This window comes from Cryptococcus neoformans, chromosome 8, assembly GCF_000149385.1.
Source record: "Cryptococcus neoformans var. neoformans B-3501A chromosome 8, whole genome shotgun sequence".
NCBI classification, from domain to species: Eukaryota; Fungi; Basidiomycota; class Tremellomycetes; order Tremellales; family Cryptococcaceae; genus Cryptococcus; species Cryptococcus deneoformans.
The window spans coordinates 993,158-1,014,150 of record NC_009184.1 but is presented as its reverse complement, the minus strand read 5'-3'; the positions used below and the strand labels follow the sequence as shown (position 1 = coordinate 1,014,150).

The window sequence follows — 20,993 nt, the reverse complement described above, 5'->3', positions numbered from 1 at the left end:
TCTGTTTTATTTTGCTGTCTGCTTGTAGCCTGATAATTATTAGTCATCGACCTTAAAAAATCTCAATAAATTGTGCGAAATACTCACGAGATGTGTCTAGAATAAGGTTACCGCAAATAGCACAGAGTCCCTACAGATGCCATTAGTACTTAACGAACGTCGCATTCCTAGCACAATGAAACCCACCTTCTTATACGCGCATTTTTGACATCGAGTGGCATTATTCTGCTGTACTGATTGCTGCAGCATTCAATCAGCTCCGTTAAAAGATATCTTGAAGATTGGTATATGGATACTCACCTTGCAATCGATGCACTTGTTTCCATATGGGTTAATGCTTCCTTTTTTAGACCCTTGTCCCGGCTTAGTGTACGGGGCTGCCTTTGCTCTTGCACTTAATAACTTGTTCTCCCCAATCTTTCGGGTGGAAGAAGCAGGCTGGAAGGGGTCTGTTGTGGCCAATGTTGATGTTTTCTGTGCAGTATGTCAGCAAAATGGTTCAAACGGCGGATGGTGGAGGGCATGCTGACAGACCTTTTCACACTTTTTGCACACCATCTTTGTGCTTTGTTGCTGTTTGTTCGATTCTGATTGGCAAGGCAAAAGTACTGGTCGAGATATAAAGCCACAAATATGCAAGGAAATGTGAAGAAAAAACTGGAAGATGGACGGACGAGACGTAGATTGTTGGTGAGTGGATGAGTGGCGAGCGATGAGTAGCCAGCCGCTCCCTTCAAAAAAAAAATCAGAATAATCCCGAGTTTGTAAACAAACACCAGCAGGCAACGGATAACAGCTCAACAACAAAGAAACTTCAATATTTCTATTTCCTTGCACATCTACTGCACCACCGCCAAACTTCAGAGTTTCAATGCCAACACAACCACCACCTACTCCTTGGCTTCCAAATACCCGTTTCGCAGACCAATCTCTCCTTCTCGATGCCCAACCCATTTTCGATGTTTCGTTCGACGATGAGTCGATGTGGGGAGGGGAGACGATGCTGGTGGACAACGGTAACAAAACGCAAGAGAATAAGAACCTAGAAGCTTCAGACAATGTGGATGCTGGAGATGAGGCCACGATGAATATGACTTTGGACCTGGGGGACTATTTGCCAGATGAGGTCGACCAGAAAGAAGTCCGGCAAAAGGACAAGACTGTCAGCCAGGGGTCGAATCGAAAACGAGGGTTATCAGAAATCAGCACGTCTGCAATATCCACAAGTACTACGATCTCGGATTCTTCAACGTCTTCTGCGACAGCCACGTCTCGCTTGGCGCACAAGCGCGAAGGTAGCCCTACTCCGTTGAGTGTCGCTGGCCCATCAAAACGACGTGAGTTTTCTAATTCGACAATACAATTTTGTGTGCAATTTGCTGATTATCATTTTGCACAACCCTAAGCGAGAAGACCGAAGGAGAAGAACGATGACCTTTTCTCACGGAGGTTATCTGACTCGAATCGACGGTCGAGCCTTACTCCTATACCGCAGATATCCATTATCATGACACCCTCCTCTGTAGTGAAAACGCAAGAGGAGACACGACTCAAGGCAAACAAAGCTCCAACTTCTTCTGTTGCTTTCGCATCATCATCATCTCAACCTTATAACCAGTCCACGACTTCATCAAACACTGCCAGTGCTCGATTGAAAGCCCGGCTTCATGCTGACGGCTCCAAATCGGAACCATCTAACAATTCTACAAGTCACCATGCACAGGTAAGTAACTTGCTTGTTATCCTTGACAGCACCGTTTACGACTTTCATAGCAACCAGAGTCTTCTCGCCCGGCCCAAACCGTCTCAGAAAAGAGCTCAGCCTTGTCTCGCTATCTAGCCAAGTCAACCGTGTTAGCGGCGAAGGAAAGCCATGAAGTTCCAGCTGAGAAAGGAAATCAAAAAGTCCCAAATCCCTCCGCAACTGAGTCAAGTCACACTCAACAATCGTCGGTCCCTCTCCCCAACACATCACAGCTCCAGACTGTCACACTTACTCCGCAACCATACGACAATGGCGAGCCCGCGCCCGACGTTCCCCATAACGGCTCTCTAAAGAGAAGGGAATCACGGCGCTCGTCGATAGGTGAAAAGGTCGTGAACTTTATATCAGGCCTAATACGCCCGGCGACGCCTGCAACGGTCGAGATTTATCCGAAGGGGCAAAAAGATGAAGAGCAGACTAAGGAAAAGCTGCTTTTCGATCCACTGAAGGTAGCGCCAACAATTGATGAAAAGGAGAGAGTAGAAGCTACTGTATCTCAGTCGGGTCGAATCAGGCGGAAGGAAAGCGAAGGGGTGTCTCATGTGAGGACCCTTACGAAGCCCGTCCCCTTTTCACGTCCTCTTCATGTACGCGCCCCTCCTCAGAGAGATGTCGAGGCGAAGGAACAACGAGCTAAGCAGCAACCCCTCGTTGCAAAAGCTACAGTTGTGGCTATTTCCAAAGTCCCTAGTCGAGGACCGCTCCAACCATCCCGTACGCAGCCAAACACCAAACCTGTCAGTAAAACAGGGCCGTCATCTCCAAATTCAAAGAATAACCCTCCTCATCTTCGTCCCGCCAGTACATCCGCATTTGCATCTGCGGCGCTTGCCAAACTGCCACCGCCCGGAAAGGGCCACAAGGTTGCCGCGGAACCAATCAAAGTGCGCGACGTAGAAAAGATCCATGATATAGCTGCTGTCCGTGGTGTTTTTGAACGACTCTCATCTACGTCTTCCTCTTTGAACAGACCTCCCACTACAGAGTCATGTACGAAATCACATGCCAACCGGCCTGGGGTCCTTCAGCGTACAGTTCCTATCCGTGGACATACACCCGGTAAATCCTCTGCTCTCAGGGCACAACAGCGTGCAGTGTTTGATCAAGCTGTGAAAGAGAAAATGGAGGAAAAAGAGAAAAAGGAGGCCGAGGAAAGGCAGAGGAAAGAGATGGAAGAGGAGATGGAGTACCGGCGAAGGAGAAAAGAGACAGTTATCAGAGCAAATCCTGTACCGGATATGTACAGAGGCAGGAGGCAATAGTAAACGAGAGAAAATAGCACCCTGTAATAAGAGTTGTGTTCTTTGTAGGATGAACTTGCCATATGTTGTCATGTGATGAACAATGATATGATCTGGACAAGAAACAGCTACCGGAATGGTTACAATGTCTTCTACATTCATTTTTGCTATACTTTGAATTAAGACGTTGATACAACACAATTTCTTCTTAGCTATTGATATTTAAAGTCGTGGCTTGATAAGACTCTTGACGCTCTCTGGGTCAAGCAAACTTTCGGGATATGGGAGCATCGTCGATCGGATATGGTGTTCACCACCATCAACCACCTATTCATCGAGTCAGCTTGGGATCTTTGTTTTCCCTGCAGAGGAACGCGGCCAGGCATTAAAACGAGGGCGTACGAGGGTGGCCCCGGTAATCCAAGCGGATGCAGGAGAGAATAAGAACACCGCGGCATTTGCGATATCCACTGATATCCACTCTCCGTCAGTGGACTGTTTCATACTTCATGTGGCCAGGAGAGTGGGAGAGAACTGACCAGTACTTCCTAGTCGACCTAGCGGCACCTCGCGTTCTACCTTACGGCCTTTGGTGCCCAGCTTGTCCATGCCGACGGTCTCTGCGATCGGTCTAACAGAAGCAGGAGTCAGTCATTTTCCTTTTTAAAAGAAGATGGGCTTGGAAAGATATGAACATACCCAGGCGCAATCACATTCGACCTTACACCCCATGGTCCTTCCTCCACAGCGATCGAATGGTTCAGAGCGTCCACACCGGCTTTAGCAGCGCCCACATGAGACTGGTAGGGCACCCCTCTGTAGTGGAGTGTGGCAGAGATGTGGACGTATGAACCACGAGATGCACGGACGAGGGGGAGTGTAGCTTTGAGTGTGTTGTAAGTGCCTAAGAGGTCGATCTCGATGACGGTGCGGAACGCGCGTTCGGAGAGACCAGAGATGGGGGCGAGGAAGTTGCCAGCGGCGCCTATACCGAGTATCAGTATGCCTTATTCTCTGAGCATACGGAGGTATCATGGGGACATACCGCAGATGACAAAGTCAATCCTACCAAAAGCCTCTTGTGTACGCTTCACGGCATCTTTTAGCTGATCTGGCTGTCGCACATCGGCTGGCGCTGGAATGCATTTTCCGCCTGTCGACGCTTCTAGCTTTTTCGCAGATTCCTCGAGGCCTTTGGCACTACGGTGGTCACCCAGGCCATTATTAAGCTTTCCCAAAAGGACGCTATATGACGAGATGCTTACTCTCGACCGACAATGGCTGCGTCGACACCAAGCGACATCATGGTCTCGACGATCTGGTAGCAGATACCGCTTCTGCCTCCTGTGCAGAAGAGGACTTTGCCTTTGAATAAGTCTGGCCTGAAGGTGGACTTTGGGTCTGGCGTTAGGGGTGGAGGAGGAGACATGATGTGGTGGATATGTTGTGTTTAGGTATGCTTACAAGTCAAAAGTAAATATAAATATTTCGTTGTACGTAGTAGGTCAATAGCGTTCGGTCCGGTTAATGGATCAGCCGGAGAGGCGGCCACCGCCGATCTATGCGGCAAGTGGCATCTGGACCAGGCACATGGCCTCCACTTTTGTCGCTTGTGTCGCTTGTTGTGGGCGGCATTATTCTTGCGTGCGTGCGTGCGACGGATGAAATGATAGGGGTTTTCTCCGTCAATCAACCATTTTGATTCGAGCAGTAGGTACGCACGTTAACTCCAGCTCGATATTCACAACCCTAAAGGGTAAGTCTTTAGCCCCAAAGACTTGACACATTCCTTTGTTACAACAACATATACAATCGCACACCCCGCTGATCTTTCTGTATTCCTTCGTTCATCCCCGGTTCATTCATCACCTCGCAGTCGAACAGGTATCCAAATTCCAACATGGTCTATGTTATTGTTGTTCACCTCCAGTCCCTTCCCGTACGTCTCCTTCTATTTATTTCTCGCTTCGCCTTTGCATCTCGCTGACATCCATGCTTTCTATTACAGGAGCACGTCGAGGAGATCAAGGCCAAGCTGAAGGAGGCCGCCGAGGTTTACAGAAAGGACAAGGAGGTACGCCTTTTCTTTTCCACTTTGATATATAGAGGGATACATGATTGACCCTTATGGCCGTAGACTATTGACTGGCATGTCATGCAGGATCCCAAAGACGAGACCAAATTCTGTATCGTCGAGAGATACGAACAGGAGTCTTCACAGCAGTATCATTTGAGTAACCCCGTAAGTCAAAAATACCTTTGTATATCAGGACATATATGCTTATGCGAATGATTTTTTATGCTGTCTATCGATTTAGTACTGGAAGGTAAGCATACATTCGTTGGAAGAAGCTATGCAAAGATGACAGCTAATCGTCCTGCCACAGACCTTTGACCCTTACGTCGTCCCCCGTCTGGCCAGGCCCATGGACCTTACCCGATGGGAGGAGTTTTAATGGACTACATAGGCATCTATTAGATTTTGGAATGCAATCATAAAAGAGTCTGAGAATAGGGGGGTACTGAGGTAAGTACCTACCTAGCTTAGCTGTGGAAGGGGTCTCAGCCAGTCCCGGGGTGCTTCGTGCCTGAATCTACAAGTGACCCGAGACGTAATTTTCACGACCTTGTTTTTTTTTCTTGTCGCCTCGACTCCCCATACATCTCCTCGTTTTCTTTATAAATCAACGCTCCATACCCAACCAATATCGCAAACAGAATGTCCAAGCAACTAATCGTCTTTGACTTTGACTGGTCCTTCGTTGACCAAGATACCGATCGATGGGTATTCGAAGTCCTCTCTACCGAGTTGAGGAGATTGTTGCAAAGCCGAAAGTCTGCTGGAACCGGTATGCAATGTACCCCCGACGTCGTGTGAGTCTCAGCCAGAGTTCTGGGAGGATAAGAAAAAAAAAAGAGGAGACTGACGGTTCTGAACTTTCTTTTTTCATCATTTCCAGTAACGACACTATGAAGGACTTGTACGAGAAGGGTTTCAAGAAGGAGGATGTGCTCGAGGCTCTCCGTATCTTGCCTGTCGTAAGTTATCTATTTCAAGCTTCATGTGGTTAAGCTAATTGTGCTGTGTTTAAAAAAGCACCCTGCGATGAAGCGAGCAGTCACTTCTCTCAAGCAACGTTCTGCAGAGACCACGTTCTTGTGTCTCTCCAACTCTAACGAGGTTTACATTGGTACTATTCTCGAGGTGAGCCCTCTATGTTTTGTTCCTCCACTTGCAATATCAGAGCTAATACATGAAGGAAAATAGAAACACGGCCTTACCGATCTCTTTTCCGAAATCATCACCAACCCAGCGCACTGGTCTGAAGAAGCCCCCGACCACCTCATCATCGGTCGACGACTCCCTGCTTCTGAGCCTCCTCACGGCTGCTCTGTCGGCTGTCTCGCCAACATGTGCAAAGGTGACGAACTCGACAGGTACCTCGCTGCCAATGGCGGTAAAGACGCCTTCAAGAAGATTGTCTACGTTGGTGATGGTGGGAATGACTTTTGCCCGCTTTTGAGGATGAGGCAGGGGGATTTGGCTTTGGTTAGGAAGGGCCTCGAGTTGGATGAGAGGGTGAAGAAGGAAGGAGAGCAGTGTGGCTTGAAGGTGGATGTCAAGTTCTGGGAGCAGGCGTGGCAGATTGACGAGTACTTCCAGGAATTGTAAAATCAAGTTCAAGTTTAGGACAATTAAGGGGATTTTTTATTATTTCTTGTTGGGGTTACTAAGGGTATAGCATAGACATAGCATGCAGTCAATTTCATATTGACTTTGATGATTTCTTTGAGATCAGCACATATGTGACTCTGCGCCATACATGTCATACGAGCAAGACGAAGAGATTTTATATTTGGTAACCCTTGCCATCCCGTGTCTTGTCGTGCAACGCGCTCCAGATTCCTCTCGCTGACTCTGCCCCCGGCGCAGCTTCCAATGTCAAATTCTTCAAATGCTTGATCTTTGCTCCAGACGAATTTAAAAGGAGGCCGACCTGGTGAAACAGAGTCAGCATAAGCTCTTTATGTGGCTAGATACAAAATCCCTGAGATAGACTTACCTTGTTGGCAACCTCGTTCGCTTCCAACTTGTTCACACAGATAACCTTGTCTCGACCGTTCACTGTTATATATTCAATCAGCAAATACACTCTAACCAAAAACGCTTCATTGAATGTAATGACCACCCACCGTAATGTCCCCTGAGCACGGCTGCCTTTCCCCTTTTCAGTCTCCTAACGACAATCTCCACGTCTGGGTTTTCCCGCGCCATATCTAATAGTGGTTTCCTGATGTATGATCTATTCATCTGCGTTAGCGCATATTCTGGCCCATGACGAAGACCTGCACGCTCATCGCCTGCTAAGTCAAGCACGGAAGTGAAAGAACGTACCGAATACCATGCTGAGAGGGCGATTCTGCGTCGTAGTCGAATATGAGTTTTCTGAGAGGGGTGAGGAAGTGCTTGTATCCCTGTACGGGTTGTGTCTTTGGCAGTGATGAGAAGGATGGGACGAGTCTGGGCATTCTTGCGTCGAAGTTTCCGGCTGTCTTTTTGAATCAGATCTTGTCAAGAGAAAGAGAGAGAGAGGTTTAGAGAAATCTCGGAATGCGCAAAGTGGCAGGCGCAAGTAATTTCTCCATTTCCACGAGTTGACATCTCAATTCCGTCACTCTTCTCTTTCCACTCCAGACGTCTACATCGTACATCTATCTATACGACAACAGCATTCACAAAAATGGCTATCCCACATACAATCCAAGAACAACACCCGGCAGATCCCCTCTTACTCCTCCCCATCCCGGAAAAACTCCCGCCATTACCGCTCCCGGCTTTACCATCCCTCATCTCCGCATTCGAACCATACATCGACCCTTCCAAAGCTTCCTCCTCTTCCGAAAATGAAGCAATTGCTCTTCCCGTGCTAGTTTCATCCATGCGACAAATCACAAGAAACGCGCAAGTTCTATTAAACGCCGCAAGGCTAGGCGCAGCAGAGGCGAGGGAAGAGTTGGACGGGGTGGATGTGAGGTTGAGAGAGGTGGAGTACGAGCGGAATAGGATAAGGGAGGAGACTGAGCGGTGTATGAATTATGAGTCAGTTGGAAATTTTTGTGCTTTGGATTGGTAGAAAAGAGAAGGCTGATCGGATGGTGTTTCCCCTAGATCATCACGCGAGCCAATAGATTTGCCTGATGTGGAAACGTTTCTTGCGAGTGTGGACCAAAGTGTTTTGAATACGTTGCGTAAGTTCACCTTTTTTTTTCCTTTCTTTCGTTTATGTACTCCTCTCGGTGGCTCATAGTCTTTCTTATATAGCACCGAAAGATGACGAGGGTTACGAACACGCTCTCACCATTTTGCGATTAGAACATGAGCTCGAAGAGATTCTCAAGTACGTCTCGGTCATGATCTCATCTCTCTTCAATCTTGACCTGTTCCTAATTTTTATTCTTATTTGCAGGAGGGAAGCTCAGGTAGCACAACTGACCAAAGATCGGGATGCGTATATTCGAGCAAAGAAGGAAATCAAGATCAAGACGGATGCGGTGGACGTTCACTTGGCCGGGTTTGCCAGAGTACGTTGTTCTTGTCTCCCCCCCCCCCCATCCTTTACCCTCGTCGTGTTATTCAAACGATTGACAATGCTTCACAAACCAGACCGCCAATGCTGTAGGCTCAAAGGTCAAAGACGTTGCAGATGTCCATGCTCCTTCAGTTTCCGGTCCTTCGACATCATGATTATTCGAAAGCCCAAGCTCCCTGTAGCATTCACAGCAAGAAAAAATTATACCCAGCACTTTTTATATACCCGCCCCTATCCAGAAAGTAATCCGACTGGAGATCATGTATAGACAGACATGCATGTTGTGCGATAAGAGCGTTTAAACCCAGAAATGCCTAATTTACTTTTATAATTGATTTCTACAAATGGTGAAAGAAACTGGAAAGTCTTTTTTTTATCAACAAGATGAAACTGCAAGCTAGAAATACACCCGAAAAGTAACTCCAAATAATAAAATTAAAACAAAGGCAACCCCTTTTCTTCAATCATTCTTCTGACTCTTCTTCCCTTTGACAACATATTTTCTAGCTCCGAACCCATTCCCTACCCTTTCCCCTAGACTCCCCATCCCCATCCCTGAACCTACGCCTTCCCTCACCCTCGTGACAAGCTCCATCTCCTCCCTCTGTTCGCGGCCGGCCTTGCCCGTGGACGTGCCCGGGTCGATACCCGAACCTCTTCTTGTAACCGACGTCGCGCTTTTCGGAGTTGCTGTCCTATGTGATCCTGTCGATTCCAACGACCTCCTCGATTTACCTTGTGGTAAACGTCCAGAAGCAGAACCAGCGCCGACGCCAACGCCAACGCCAGCCCCAGCACTTGAAGGGCCTGAGATGGGAGACATATTAGTAGGCGGCGGAGGGACGGTGAAGAATGATGAAAGTCTGTTTGCGAGACTGCTGTTATTCCCAGTTTGGATTGGAGCAGGTTGAGGGGGTCGTAGACGTACGACAGTGGTAGATTTACTGCGAGTGTGTGATGGTTTAGCAGGCGGTAAGGAAAAGTTGGAAGGTGGGGGGCGAAGTGGTTCGGGGAGGGTAAACAGATTGGGTACAATGGACGGTCCGTTCCCGTCGGATCGATTGGCGTTGAGCGTGATGGATGCTCGACGTAGAGCGTTTGAGAGATCATTGCCATCCTCATCATTATCGTCTGGGTGCGTGTTCCCGCCTGGGGGTGAAGGACGGTCTTGTTCGGTTGAAGCACGGGATGAAGGTTCAGAAGGTCTGGCGCGAGGGAAGAAACGGAGTTGAGAAGAGGGTATACGGACGACATCGAGTACCCGAGGTGTCGGTTCCGGGGTGGAGTTGATAGGAGGATCAAGTGTGGGGTCGTTGGGATGTGGTATTGGTGGTGGGATGGTCGGCAGAGTAGGGTGGTCATATGCGATATTGGTACATGGCAGAAACGAGTGAGGACTGTCTCCATTGACACCCTGAGAGAACCATAAGTCGTCTCTTTGTTCACCACCACCTGCTGCAAGAAACTCGTCCGTCTCTTTGCCCTTGCCCTTGTCTCTAACATTCTTTGGCATGAGAGTGACCTGTCCTTCGCCGGGTCCTCTGACCAATGTTTCGCTCGCCTTGTTCCATCTGCAAGCGTCTAGTGGGACGTAGAGGTGTGTTCGGATGTGGATCGGGTCAGAGGCCCAGAGTTTATTTACTTTGCGAAGCGTCGCCAGCTGTACAAGGGAGAGACCGTCAGCAAGTACAAAGGGACACCGGGAGTCGCCTTACATCGACGCCGTAGAGAAGGGCTATACCAGCGAGCGACTCGTGTGGCTTGACCTGTGATATATTAGATGCAATACCAGAGGAAGAGGACAAGGCGACTTGCAGTATGTATCAATACCTCGACTTCACCGCTACTCTCATCCATACTGCTCATCCTCAACACATCCAAGCTGCCCCTGGTACTCCCCCACTCGCTCCCGCTTCTGCTGCTCTCCGCAACCTGCCGCTCTGTCGCAGATGTTGCTCGCTGCAACGCTGGGCGAGTATCGGCTAGTGTCTGTGGGTGATGTGGTGGTGAAGATGCATAGGACAACGGGTGCTCGTTAGACGGTGTGGAGGACAGAGTTCGTGAAGGACGACGACGGCTCGGCCCCGGGACGGTGGCGCTGTCGCTGAGCAACGATGGAGTTGATCTGCCTGCAGCTTCTCCCAAGCTGGTCCCTGATCCGAGAGGTGTATGGCGCCGTCTGACGAAAGAGTCGGTGCGAGCGAGTTCTGACGAGTCTGTGGACGGGCCACGGTCGTTGGAGGAACCCCAGATGGCCACGTCGGAAAGGTGTGTCGGGAAGGGGGATCGCGCTGGGCTGGCGGGGGGCTGCATGGCTCTGGCTGTGGCTGTTGGGGCTACTTGTGTGCCATCGGGGCTGTCTTCGGTATGTGCTGCGAGTTGATGTGTTCGTGGAAAGAGATGGCACAAAAGTCAAAAGTCAAGTTGCATCTCTGCCGCCATCCACATCTCCGTCGTCAATCCACAATTTCTCGCTATACTCTATAGACCATGGCGAGTATCCTCCACGGAAAGCATAGCCCACGCTGACACCCCTACAGCCGCCCAAGGAAGCCAGCATCCACCACGTCACATTCCACTTCTACCGCTCAGCCGTCCTCCTCTCTCTCCCGAACACCACGTCCGTACTTCTTCTGTTGGGATCTTGCAGCTAACCATCGCTGCACATAGAACATTCACATCTCTCAAATCCTCCCTTCTCCCCGCCCTCCAGCCCCTCGCCCAAACGCTCCCCATATCCCTGCCAGCATCGCCGAACGATATCCAGTTCTGGGAATTTACCAACTCCAGCTCTGCCGGCGAAGAAGGCGATGCGGCCGCTGCCGGTGCTGCTGGGGAACAAAAGACATTGAGATGTCTGGAGAATGATCCTGGAATAGCGGGGAGGGATATCAAGCAGCTTGGGTGGCCGAGGTGGAAGGCGATCTTGGTTAGGTGGGTGGAGCTGCCATTTCTCATTGCCGTCGGTGCTAACCACGCAATGTATAGCTTCAAAGGGGAAGATGGCTCGTTCAAGGAGCCAATATATACCATTCCTGATCCGGACGATGATTACGGAGGGTCAGAAGCCGAAGCTTGAGTATAGAAAAGTCCTATGCCTAATGCTATAATATTTGAATGCGGACTAAACGACCATGCTCATGTAAACTACAAATCACACCACATCCCCGTCCCAGTGCTGTCCCCCATACTCTATACCATCTTCCTCCTCCGGTTCCTCACCCTCCTCCTCTTCATCCTCATCCGCATCAAGATCCAACACCTCGATTTGTCTGTCGTCCTCAGTCTCTACTAATATACAGCCTAATCGTCGCCCTTTACGTCCATTTAGAGCAACGGAGACAGTCTGAGGATGCCGAGTGGCCAGTGGTCTGCATCGAGCGATAGGAATAGCGGGAAGTTCCTACCATACTTGTCAACAATCATCTGAGGATATGGTGTACGGGCAAGTTCGGTACTTACTGTTACTTCCCTCTTACCCATTTCCACCAACATAGAAACGTCCCACATACCCATATCCTCGGGCACGATGCTCATATCCTCTAGGAGATCTGCATACCTCACTGTCACCAGGTACCTTTGCCCAGATTCGGTTTCTTCCAGTAACAGCACCAATTCTTCGTCGTCAAAGAACTGTATTGCGAGGCATGTCGCAGATTCTTCCTCAGAGTGGAGTTGACAAGCGGTAATACGTGCAGGTTCTTCCGGGTGATCGTAAATGATCCACACTATATTTATCTGTCAGCATCACATTTTTTCTTCTCTTTTTTTTTCCCTTTTTTCAAAGGCAACAACAAATATGTCGCCAGACCTACTTTGCTCATTATCATTTGAGTTTGCCGATAATAACGCCATCCACGTCCCACCGCCCCCTACAACTCTTACATCCTTCATCCCTGCCCACTCTTTCACACCCCGATCTGGACGTTCCACATCTCGACTCTCTTTGCCCGCTGCATTCTTTACCAACTCTTCGCATTTCTCCACTACCGTATTCGCCCATACCCATGGCTCTTCCTCTAGTGTCCTCGCAACTGTTTTCTCTCCTTCTTCCCCTTCTCGGTGTGCAAGATCGTCTTTGGGCGCCGCGACGGTATCGACGGACGAAGATAACGACAAGTTGGCAACACCAGACTCATCATGGAACAAAGAGTCGTCCTCAGCGGCTGTCAAGGACATTGATATGGACTGACTTGCAGACTGCCGATCACTTTGGGATGTCATGACTTGAGATTCACATCCAGATCCCGATCCTGGTGGTTTCTTTAAGCATGTCAACGTCTCTTGCAAGACCTCTGATAACAGCCTTTTCTCCGGCTTTACACCTAGTCTCGATATAAACTCTTCCGGTAAGAGATCTTGAGGTGGTCTTTCCCTTTCTATCAACTCGGGGAAATGGCGGCGGAAGGGAGGTCTGATGAATCCATTCTCCATAAATGCCCAAACGTATTTGAGATCGTGCACTGCATAGGGATAATCGTCTGTCGAGCGATCTTGGATGGTAGTACGCGACGCCTCTAATTGATTTATTTTTTCTCCTAGTCAGTGATATGACAAAGAGGTTCAACGGAGGATAATGGACTGACCGTATTTCAGCCACTTCATGAATTCTGAAGCAGCCATCCATTCATGTTTCGCACGAACTCGCATTCCTTCTACGAGCTTCCCCAGACCTGACACAAGATCCATACACCTTTGGATGGCGGACGAGCTTCCCAGGTTTAAGTTTTCGATATATCTGCGTCTGTTCATTGGGATTCATGTCAGTTAGCTGATTATTTCTTTATTTTTCAAATTTCAGAGGACCTATCAGCTTACGTTAAAGACCATCCTTTAATCTCCTCCAGTAGTAACAGTATCCTCTCGAGAGCCGGCGTTATACTCTCCGATATTAACTTCTGGATCGTGCGGTATGAACTATCCATGGTAGACTCCCATTTGGCGATTGTCTATATGATGAATCAGAATTATTCAAGGAAGCTGGTGACAAATACGCACCCTAGGAGTCATACGGCTGCCCAACCATTCGCTCACCGCAACCCCTGTTCGTCCTGTCATGAGAAATCGAAAAAGATCCGCATACACATCGGGAATCGATGCTGGGTCTTGTATCAGCCATGGATGCCTTTTCATATCACTTTCCATATTTATTACTCACTTCCTTGTTGCTTGGCGCATGTTTCCAGATCTTCCCGATGTATCATTGTCTGCTTCTCCCCATCTCGAAATGCCGCTTCTGCACTTTCCAACCCTCGAAGAACGATATCGAGTAGGCCCGTTATCCTATCCGAAACTTGCGCAAGCGAAAGAAGCTCTGCAGAAGGTATGGAAGGGAGTTGAAATGTACCCGTTAGGAGCGAGATCGATGATGCATGTCCTGGCTGGATGTGCAGGACGGTGGGAGGTGTGGGAGGGTTTGCAGGTAAGAGGGCCGGGAAAGAGATGAGTCTGGGATGAAGGGTGGGTTTGGGGGCTACTTGTTCTTTTGGTCGCATGAACGGTAAAACGCTGAGAACGAGGTGAGCTCTTACACATAGGTGATAAAAGACAAACTTACTTGACGGGCTTTGGAGGTTCGACCGGGGTGACCCGAGGTAAAGAGTCGATAATCATTGGGGCGGATCCATTCTACCAGCACGTTTAGTCTTTTATGAAACTGCAAAATAAATAAAGAAACACTCACCAGAGGCTTTTCCCATCGTAAGCCGCTATCTCGATATTCCATATCCAACCACTGTCCATCTTGCAGATCTGGCACATCCAGTTCCAAGGGCACAGACCGTGCTACTTCTCCACTGTGTACTGATAGCGTCTCAGTTGTCTTTTTGCTAGAGTTAATCACCAGTAACGAAAGATGTAATCCTGCGAATCGCTCAGCCCCCATACAATCGGAATTTGGACCGGTGAACCCACCATCCTCCATCCAGGCCATTCCTGTGACTCTTCCACCAACGTCAATCTCCCACACCTTATCACCCCCTGTTCGCCAAAGCGAAACCTTTGTCTTTCCTTCATCTTTTAGATTACCGCCAAGTCCCCTCATGCGCATCATGTGCAGCTGCATGGGCGTCGGGGCAGGCGCCGTAGTCGGGGCGGGATAAGAGGAGAGGAGGACGATGAGGTCCATTGCTGGGTTACATGCTTTTGGGTGAAGATAGTGCTTCGAGGGAAGCGGGAAGGTGGATAGGTGGGTGAATGACTGTGATTGTGGGAAAATCATGATTATTATAAGGTGTTTGGACAAATATATTTTTGAGCTGTGTAATATCGAGAAATGGCACTGTTGTACTCAGTTGTAAACACAGACACGGACGGGTAGGTCACGTGATGTTCAGCTTTGGGTTTAAAGGCTGCTTCCGCCCCCCATTTTTAAGCCAAAACATTGTGATTTGATGACTTCCGGGATTTCGAATTCGGCGCCCCGGCAGGCACTGGTGGAGGTTTGATCGGACGGAGATGAGATGAGATGGGGAGACTTTTGGGAGACGGACATCCGATCCATTTTCTATACACTGTCTCTCATCCATCTCCTAGATTCACACCCGACAGCATGCCCAAGCCCACTCTCGACTACTCTCTTTACCTTGTTACCGGAAGGGAGCTTTTGCCTCCTGGAAAGGTAAGCCTACGACCGCAGATCCTCGCAATATTTGCAAAATTATTGACGTGTTACTCGATCCATAGGACTACTACGAAAGTCTTGAAGAAGTAGGTGACCAACTCGGTTCTCTTGAGCCTTTAGCTATCGATTACATTACCTAACTATTGATCAGTCCCTTCAAGGCGGCGTTACTCTTGTGCAAGTCCGTGAGAAATACGCCGACACTGGAGAAGTAAGTCAGATTATCGGTATTTGGATGCTGCGTGGAAGCTCATACGCTTTGAAAAGTTTATTGAAGTAGCTCGCCGCACGAAAGCCATCTGTGACAAGGCAAGCTAAAACCTCATGCCCTCTGTATATATATCATTTAACAAAGTGCTTTCAGTACAATGTCCCAGTCCTTATCAATGACCGTATCGACGTCCACCTCGCTGTCGGTACGTCCTTAAAAAATGTGAAGCGTGGTATAGCTGCTCATCACTGTCCCATACAGGCACTGCAGGCATTCACGTCGGTCAAACGGACTGCCCTATCGGTTTAGCTCGTAGCCTTGTCGGACCGGATGCCATTATTGGTCTGTCTGTCAGCAACGTCAACGAAGCCAAACGTGCCATCCAGCAAGGTGCAGATTATGTCGGGATCGGTGCTGTGTGGCCTACCAACAGCAAGGACGTGGCCAATAAGAAGATGTTGGGCCCCGATGGAGTGGGCGAAATTCTTGATTTGCTCCATGGAACTGGCGTACAGAGCGTTGCTATCGGTAAGCCAACTTTTACATATAGCAGAGTACGGACGATCATGGACTAATGCGTCATACGCGAGGCGGCATCCATCTTCCCAACGTCGCTCAGCTCCTTCATGCTTCCATTGCACCGCAATCACGCAATGCTCTTGATGGCATTGCCATCATCTCGGACATTGTCGCCTCCCTCACTCCTCGCGAGGCTGCCACGAATCTACGAGAAGTTGTTCAGTCTTTCAAGCGCGCGAGGAGTCAACTTTCCAACCTTGAAGCTGTATACGGCACCAACTTGTTCAGCGGTCCAAGGGGTGTAGATGGTTTTATTAAGGAGGCCGTCCATTTGATGGACGTGATTAAGAGGGAGACTCCATTGATCAATCAGGTAAGTCCATGCCGTACGATCGTATGCATTACTCCAACTGACGCACATGAAAGATGACTAACAACGTCGTCATCAACGATTCTGCCAATGTCACCTTGGCCATTGGCGCCTCTCCTATCATGGCGACCCATCCTCGTGACGTCCATGATCTCAGTCCCGCCATCGGAGCTCTCTTGATCAACTTTGGGTATGATTCGTATCAGTGTTCATTTAAGAGCTTGATGTTAATGCTTGAATCTAGCACTATTACGGACAAAGCAGGCATGCTTGTGGCCGGCCGACAGGCCAACATCAACAGGAAACCCATCATTTTTGACCCTGTAGCCATCGGCGCAACTCCATACAGGCAAGAAACGTCTGTCGGTAAGTTGCCCTCTGGCGATTGCCATACTCTATGAAGAAAGGCAATCCTGACGCTCTCACAAGAGCTCCTTTCTCACTGGCAGCCGACAATTATCAAGGGTAACGCTGGTGAAATCGGGTTCATGGCGAGATCGACAGAAGTTGCCAGTCGAGGTGTTGATTCCGTCGGTTCTGGTTTCTCTCGCCCAGGTGCTGTCGTCAAAGCACTTGCGCGAAAGCAGGGTACGTTAATCATAGTCCCGTATAAAGCATTTATCGCTGATTCTTTCCTTCCTTCAATCTCTTATTGCCAATTTTCAGCCGCAATTATCGTGCTCACTGGCGAACATGACTATATCTCAGATGGTTCAACCACTCTCAAAATCTCCAACGGCCACCACTACCTAGAACGTATCACTGGTTCTGGATGTCAGCTTGGGTCGGTTATTGCATCATTTGCAGCTACCGCAAGACTGGAGCATCTGGCGAAGCACGGTGAATGGGAGAATGCGTCGCAGCTCGTTCAAGGTGATATGTTGGCTGCGGCTGTCACCGGGTAAGTCGTCTTTTTTCAAACAAGTCCAAGCCCCGCATCCATTGTGGTTGGGACGATAAAGATTGAAAGCTGATTTCGCGGGAATCAGTGTGTTGGTGTATACCATTGCGGCTGAAGTAGCGGCCGCTCGTGAGGATGTAAAAGGGCCTGGAACGTTCAGAGCCGCCTTAATTGATGAATTGTACAACCTCACCCCCGAGGTTTTGCAGCAACGAGCCAAGGTTGAGATCTTGTAGATTGTGTTACAACCCCCAACAAGATTGATGAATGGATCGTTCTCATTAACCGTGTTGTGTACATGCTATACTTTTACACTTTATTTATATCTTGGCTATAACGTGTTGCTCTCCATTTGTCAGTCTAAAACAAAGCAGGGAATGGCATTTCCTTAGTCGGCTGCAACCAATTTCGCTCATCATATTTGACACCCTTCCCTCCCTCAATCATATGGAATGTATAAATCAGCCTCGATTTATCCGAAGGATTAGGAGGAGACTTGTGCATCACACTTCCTGCACGCATCACATTAGCTCGAAGCGTCAGGATATATGTCTAGACTCAACGACGCACCATGGATCAAAACCAAAGTCCCAGGAGGACAAGCCGCTTCTTTCCAGCCTTCCATCTCATCCCAATTCTCCGTATTTGGTTCCACCCCAGGGACATCGACAAAAGTCGTACCGCCATTGGGCGCACGGACAAATCGAGTTGAAGTTCGTGATAATCGGTGAGAGCCTGGTAAAAAGGACTGACCAACCCTACATTAGCTATAGACATCAGGTAGCGTTATGAATCGGACGTACAAGACAGCCGTTTTGAGGTGTACATTCTTCCAGAGCTATCCATGCACCTATAGCGCTAGGAGGATCAGTGTACAAAAAAGTAGAGTCATTATGACAAGGAACTGCCTGCCTAGTCAGCAACGATATCTCACCAAACCGTTCCGCAAAAACTCACCAACACCGCCTATTCTCGGCTGCTTGCAAATAACCATACTCTGCAACACCCTCGGACTCTCTTGTTCTCCCAATTCTTTTGCTAGGTTCGACATCTTTGGTGTTTCTAGTGTGTATTTGCGGAAAACTGGGTTGAGGACGGCGAGTGCATGGCCGATCTTGTTGATTGATTGAGCTGGGGGCACGAGGAGTTTGGCAGGTGTAGTGGCAGTAGCTGGGGTAACGGAACTTGGTTCAAGAAAGTAACGGATCTACCTCATGTTATGGTGAGTAATAGAACGGTATCAAAAGGCTCGCTCACCTTGTCCCCAGAGTTTAAAAAGTACTCATCTCCGATATGTGCATCATCCGCCGCTGTCTTAAATGTCGTCTATAGTAGAATCAATCTGTCTGAAGCTCAATAAGTACGAATCAACAGCACATACCATAGGGTGCCCCTCAATATCAAACTCGCCACAAAGCCTCTTGGCCTCATTGAGCATATCCTTGGTTTCCTCGTCAGTGAAGAACGAGGGCAAAACGAGGTAACCGTCCTCTTTCCATCGCTGCTTTTGCTCTTCTGTTAAATAGGGCATTATATGTAAAGCTGTCTTCCTGAACGATTGCTCGAGTGAGGGAGATGCGGGACTAGTTGGTGATGTCAAATTTGGAAGATTGGAGGATAGAGGAGATGATAAGAAGAAGAGCCTCAGGTTTCGATTGCGACCGGCGAAATGCGAAAGCATGCTCGGTGGAGGTTGACCGCCCCCCCAGGCACTAACACGAATTGGTGATAAATGACCTCGACGTTCCCAATGCATGCAAGTCTCTAAAAGAAGGCAGCTACAATAAATACTGTACCCAGCATACAAGATATTTTTAAATCTTGCTGCGAACGTACGGCACACTGGCACTCAAGCCGCCGTCAACAGGCAGAGCCTGGCCATTGACGTACGAGGACTCATCTGTGTATGAATTGTTAACACATTTTCAATCAAAAATGTCACTGAATGGAATCACCTGATACCAGGAACAGCGCCGCCTGGGCCACCTCTACTCCCTTGGTCAACGATTCTATGCTCGAAGACGCAATTCGGTTAACTCACCGTGTCCAATACCTTGACGAAGAGTGGGATTAAGCTGGCCGATCTTCGAGTCATTACCGCTTGCTCTGGCAAAATCAAACATCGGTTTGGTCATGTCAGTCTATCCACTTTAATTAGCGTTCATTCTTTCATGGGGCAAAACTTGCTGGCTGTTTAAGGGACTGACTTCAATCAGACCGGGGCAAACAGCGTTGACCCTGATGTTCAATCCAGTAAGAGCATAAGCTGCAGTTTGGGCCATAGAAATCACAGCGGCTTTAGAGGCGGAGTAGGGAATAGGACCAGCGTTGGCTTTGAGGCCGGCAACTGCAGGCACTTGTGAGTGCTGAATCTGTCATGAGTTGAAAAGTAGACACACTCGACGCGGTGAGCACGATAGAGCCTCCAGGAATGGACTTTCCCTTCTCAGGGCACAATTTAGCCATTGCGATTGAGGCATACTTGATAGCAACGAAGACTCTGACGAATCAATTAGTAATGGGTCCAGTGTTTTTGCCTCAAACTTAGCAACGCTTACCCTAAAGCGTTGATCCTCATAATCTCGTTGAACTCTGCCTCTTCTACATCTTTAAAAGGTTGACTAAAACTCATGATATTCCCACTCTTCCCCTTGACCGGCTTCGTGATCTGAGAGATACCAGCATTGGCAAAGAATAAATCAAGATGACCCTCTTCCTCCAGGGTTCTATCGACGAGAAATGATACTGCTTTGTGGTCTGCGGCATCCCCTTTTACAAAGGTGACCTATCTCCGTTGTCAGGTTCGTCGTCTATCATTAGGGAGATGCTAGTTGGCTTACTTTGGTCCTTGGATAGTGCTCCTTCAGATACGAAACCAACTCCGGAAGACCTTTGTCGTTATAATCAAGCAGATAAAGATGTTCAATACCTGTATAATGTGTCGTTCAGCATACTCTCAAGATCTGCACAAAGGATGACGACATGCCTTCTTTTGCAAAGAGTTTAGAAGCAGCTGTCTACACATGACATCAACGTATTTCTTCCTTTCTGTCAAAAAGCTTACCCCGATTCCGGTCTCAGGCCCAACCCCAGTAATAATACCCACTTTCCCCCTTAACCTGTCCGATTTCTTTTGGGGTTCTTGAGCACGAGCTCGAACACCTTCAAGAACTTGTCCTCTCAACTTATACAACTCAGTTGTACGCTCCTCCATCAAAACAACTCGGCGTTTCTGAGATATTGTGTAGCAAATGCCACAAAAGTGGTTTGCGGAGATGGAGATAAGAGTGTGAAGGTGAAGGCACATTGGTCAGTACTTTAGCATAGGCGATATTCTACTCGTGCCATAAGAGAAGTAACGGTATGTCGTCTAGGGGAGAGATTTATGGGAAGAAAGCTTACAGATGATGCGGTCTCTGTCATAGTTATTATGTACTGTGGTTGTCAATGGATTTAATAATGTGTTGATGAAAAAAGGTGATGTACTCGGGGAATTATCTGGTCTTCTATTTCGCAATGAAAAGAGGAAGAGGCTATAGACAGATAGGCACTGGCTACAAATAACCGTCACTGATATGGAAAATATGGAAAGGCCGGAGCTAGGTACGTCGTTTGAGAGACAAAGCACATGATGGTACATACACATGCCAACCGAGCATTTTCCTGAAATCAAACACCTTCGGCCACACACACACTCCTTATCCGGACTTCCCGCTCCCACGGTCACACCTTTTTTTTTTTGATCCCGCAACCCGTCGGCCAGGACCGATGAT

The 20,993-nt window shown here is 48.5% G+C and overlaps 12 protein-coding genes across 12 annotated transcripts; 6 read left to right on the top strand and 6 right to left on the bottom strand.

Moving 5' to 3' along the window:
* Window positions 1–871: 871 nt before the first annotated feature.
* On the top strand, window positions 872–3,027 carry CNBH3630 (hypothetical protein; the record flags this gene model as incomplete). Its single annotated transcript, XM_768818.1, has 3 exons — window positions 872–1,337; window positions 1,407–1,723; window positions 1,774–3,027. 3 exons carry the CDS (start codon window positions 872–874, stop codon window positions 3,025–3,027), a joined length of 2,037 nt encoding a protein of 678 aa, XP_773911.1.
* A 201-nt stretch (window positions 3,028–3,228) lies between these two features.
* On the bottom strand, window positions 3,229–4,435 carry CNBH3620 (hypothetical protein; the record flags this gene model as incomplete). Its single annotated transcript, XM_768817.1, has 6 exons — window positions 3,229–3,333; window positions 3,409–3,476; window positions 3,546–3,637; window positions 3,706–3,991; window positions 4,052–4,206; window positions 4,272–4,435. The coding sequence occupies 6 exons, from the start codon at window positions 4,433–4,435 to the stop codon at window positions 3,229–3,231; spliced, it is 870 nt and encodes a 289-aa protein (XP_773910.1).
* Window positions 4,436–4,906: 471 nt separating this feature from the next.
* Window positions 4,907–5,462, top strand: CNBH3610 (hypothetical protein; the record flags this gene model as incomplete). The annotated part of the gene is made up of 5 exons (XM_768816.1): window positions 4,907–4,945; window positions 5,015–5,080; window positions 5,144–5,248; window positions 5,325–5,333; window positions 5,394–5,462. The coding sequence occupies 5 exons, from the start codon at window positions 4,907–4,909 to the stop codon at window positions 5,460–5,462; spliced, it is 288 nt and encodes a 95-aa protein (XP_773909.1).
* Window positions 5,463–5,725: 263 nt separating this feature from the next.
* On the top strand, window positions 5,726–6,679 carry CNBH3600 (hypothetical protein; the record flags this gene model as incomplete). Its single annotated transcript, XM_768815.1, has 4 exons — window positions 5,726–5,880; window positions 5,967–6,045; window positions 6,104–6,211; window positions 6,275–6,679. The coding sequence occupies 4 exons, from the start codon at window positions 5,726–5,728 to the stop codon at window positions 6,677–6,679; spliced, it is 747 nt and encodes a 248-aa protein (XP_773908.1).
* Window positions 6,680–6,857: 178 nt separating this feature from the next.
* On the bottom strand, window positions 6,858–7,536 carry CNBH3590 (hypothetical protein; the record flags this gene model as incomplete). Its single annotated transcript, XM_768814.1, has 4 exons — window positions 6,858–7,004; window positions 7,071–7,132; window positions 7,201–7,310; window positions 7,403–7,536. The coding sequence occupies 4 exons, from the start codon at window positions 7,534–7,536 to the stop codon at window positions 6,858–6,860; spliced, it is 453 nt and encodes a 150-aa protein (XP_773907.1).
* A 212-nt stretch (window positions 7,537–7,748) lies between these two features.
* CNBH3580 (hypothetical protein) lies at window positions 7,749–8,843 on the top strand (the record flags this gene model as incomplete). Its single annotated transcript, XM_768813.1, has 5 exons — window positions 7,749–8,107; window positions 8,177–8,238; window positions 8,330–8,405; window positions 8,475–8,589; window positions 8,688–8,843. The coding sequence occupies 5 exons, from the start codon at window positions 7,749–7,751 to the stop codon at window positions 8,841–8,843; spliced, it is 768 nt and encodes a 255-aa protein (XP_773906.1).
* A 189-nt stretch (window positions 8,844–9,032) lies between these two features.
* On the bottom strand, window positions 9,033–10,110 carry CNBH3570 (hypothetical protein; the record flags this gene model as incomplete). Its single annotated transcript, XM_768812.1, has 2 exons — window positions 9,033–9,083; window positions 9,163–10,110. 2 exons carry the CDS (start codon window positions 10,108–10,110, stop codon window positions 9,033–9,035), a joined length of 999 nt encoding a protein of 332 aa, XP_773905.1.
* A 798-nt stretch (window positions 10,111–10,908) lies between these two features.
* On the top strand, window positions 10,909–11,676 carry CNBH3560 (hypothetical protein; the record flags this gene model as incomplete). The annotated part of the gene is made up of 3 exons (XM_768811.1): window positions 10,909–10,962; window positions 11,138–11,217; window positions 11,268–11,676. 3 exons carry the CDS (start codon window positions 10,909–10,911, stop codon window positions 11,674–11,676), a joined length of 543 nt encoding a protein of 180 aa, XP_773904.1.
* A 75-nt stretch (window positions 11,677–11,751) lies between these two features.
* Window positions 11,752–14,817, bottom strand: CNBH3550 (hypothetical protein; the record flags this gene model as incomplete). Its single annotated transcript, XM_768810.1, has 10 exons — window positions 11,752–12,000; window positions 12,060–12,325; window positions 12,413–13,078; window positions 13,184–13,341; window positions 13,416–13,546; window positions 13,596–13,639; window positions 13,756–14,105; window positions 14,155–14,225; window positions 14,281–14,459; window positions 14,511–14,817. The coding sequence occupies 10 exons, from the start codon at window positions 14,815–14,817 to the stop codon at window positions 11,752–11,754; spliced, it is 2,421 nt and encodes an 806-aa protein (XP_773903.1).
* Window positions 14,818–15,147: 330 nt separating this feature from the next.
* CNBH3540 (hypothetical protein) lies at window positions 15,148–17,456 on the top strand (the record flags this gene model as incomplete). Its single annotated transcript, XM_768809.1, has 11 exons — window positions 15,148–15,216; window positions 15,282–15,305; window positions 15,371–15,430; window positions 15,487–15,528; window positions 15,584–15,635; window positions 15,692–15,958; window positions 16,021–16,322; window positions 16,376–16,685; window positions 16,749–16,907; window positions 16,986–17,220; window positions 17,309–17,456. The coding sequence occupies 11 exons, from the start codon at window positions 15,148–15,150 to the stop codon at window positions 17,454–17,456; spliced, it is 1,668 nt and encodes a 555-aa protein (XP_773902.1).
* Window positions 17,457–17,580: 124 nt separating this feature from the next.
* Window positions 17,581–18,751, bottom strand: CNBH3530 (hypothetical protein; the record flags this gene model as incomplete). The annotated part of the gene is made up of 6 exons (XM_768808.1): window positions 17,581–17,732; window positions 17,791–17,968; window positions 18,024–18,128; window positions 18,182–18,427; window positions 18,478–18,546; window positions 18,602–18,751. The coding sequence occupies 6 exons, from the start codon at window positions 18,749–18,751 to the stop codon at window positions 17,581–17,583; spliced, it is 900 nt and encodes a 299-aa protein (XP_773901.1).
* A 283-nt stretch (window positions 18,752–19,034) lies between these two features.
* CNBH3520 (hypothetical protein) lies at window positions 19,035–20,643 on the bottom strand (the record flags this gene model as incomplete). Its single annotated transcript, XM_768807.1, has 10 exons — window positions 19,035–19,120; window positions 19,176–19,208; window positions 19,262–19,361; window positions 19,428–19,567; window positions 19,620–19,720; window positions 19,779–20,005; window positions 20,061–20,149; window positions 20,207–20,237; window positions 20,285–20,452; window positions 20,623–20,643. 10 exons carry the CDS (start codon window positions 20,641–20,643, stop codon window positions 19,035–19,037), a joined length of 996 nt encoding a protein of 331 aa, XP_773900.1.
* Window positions 20,644–20,993: the final 350 nt, after the last annotated feature.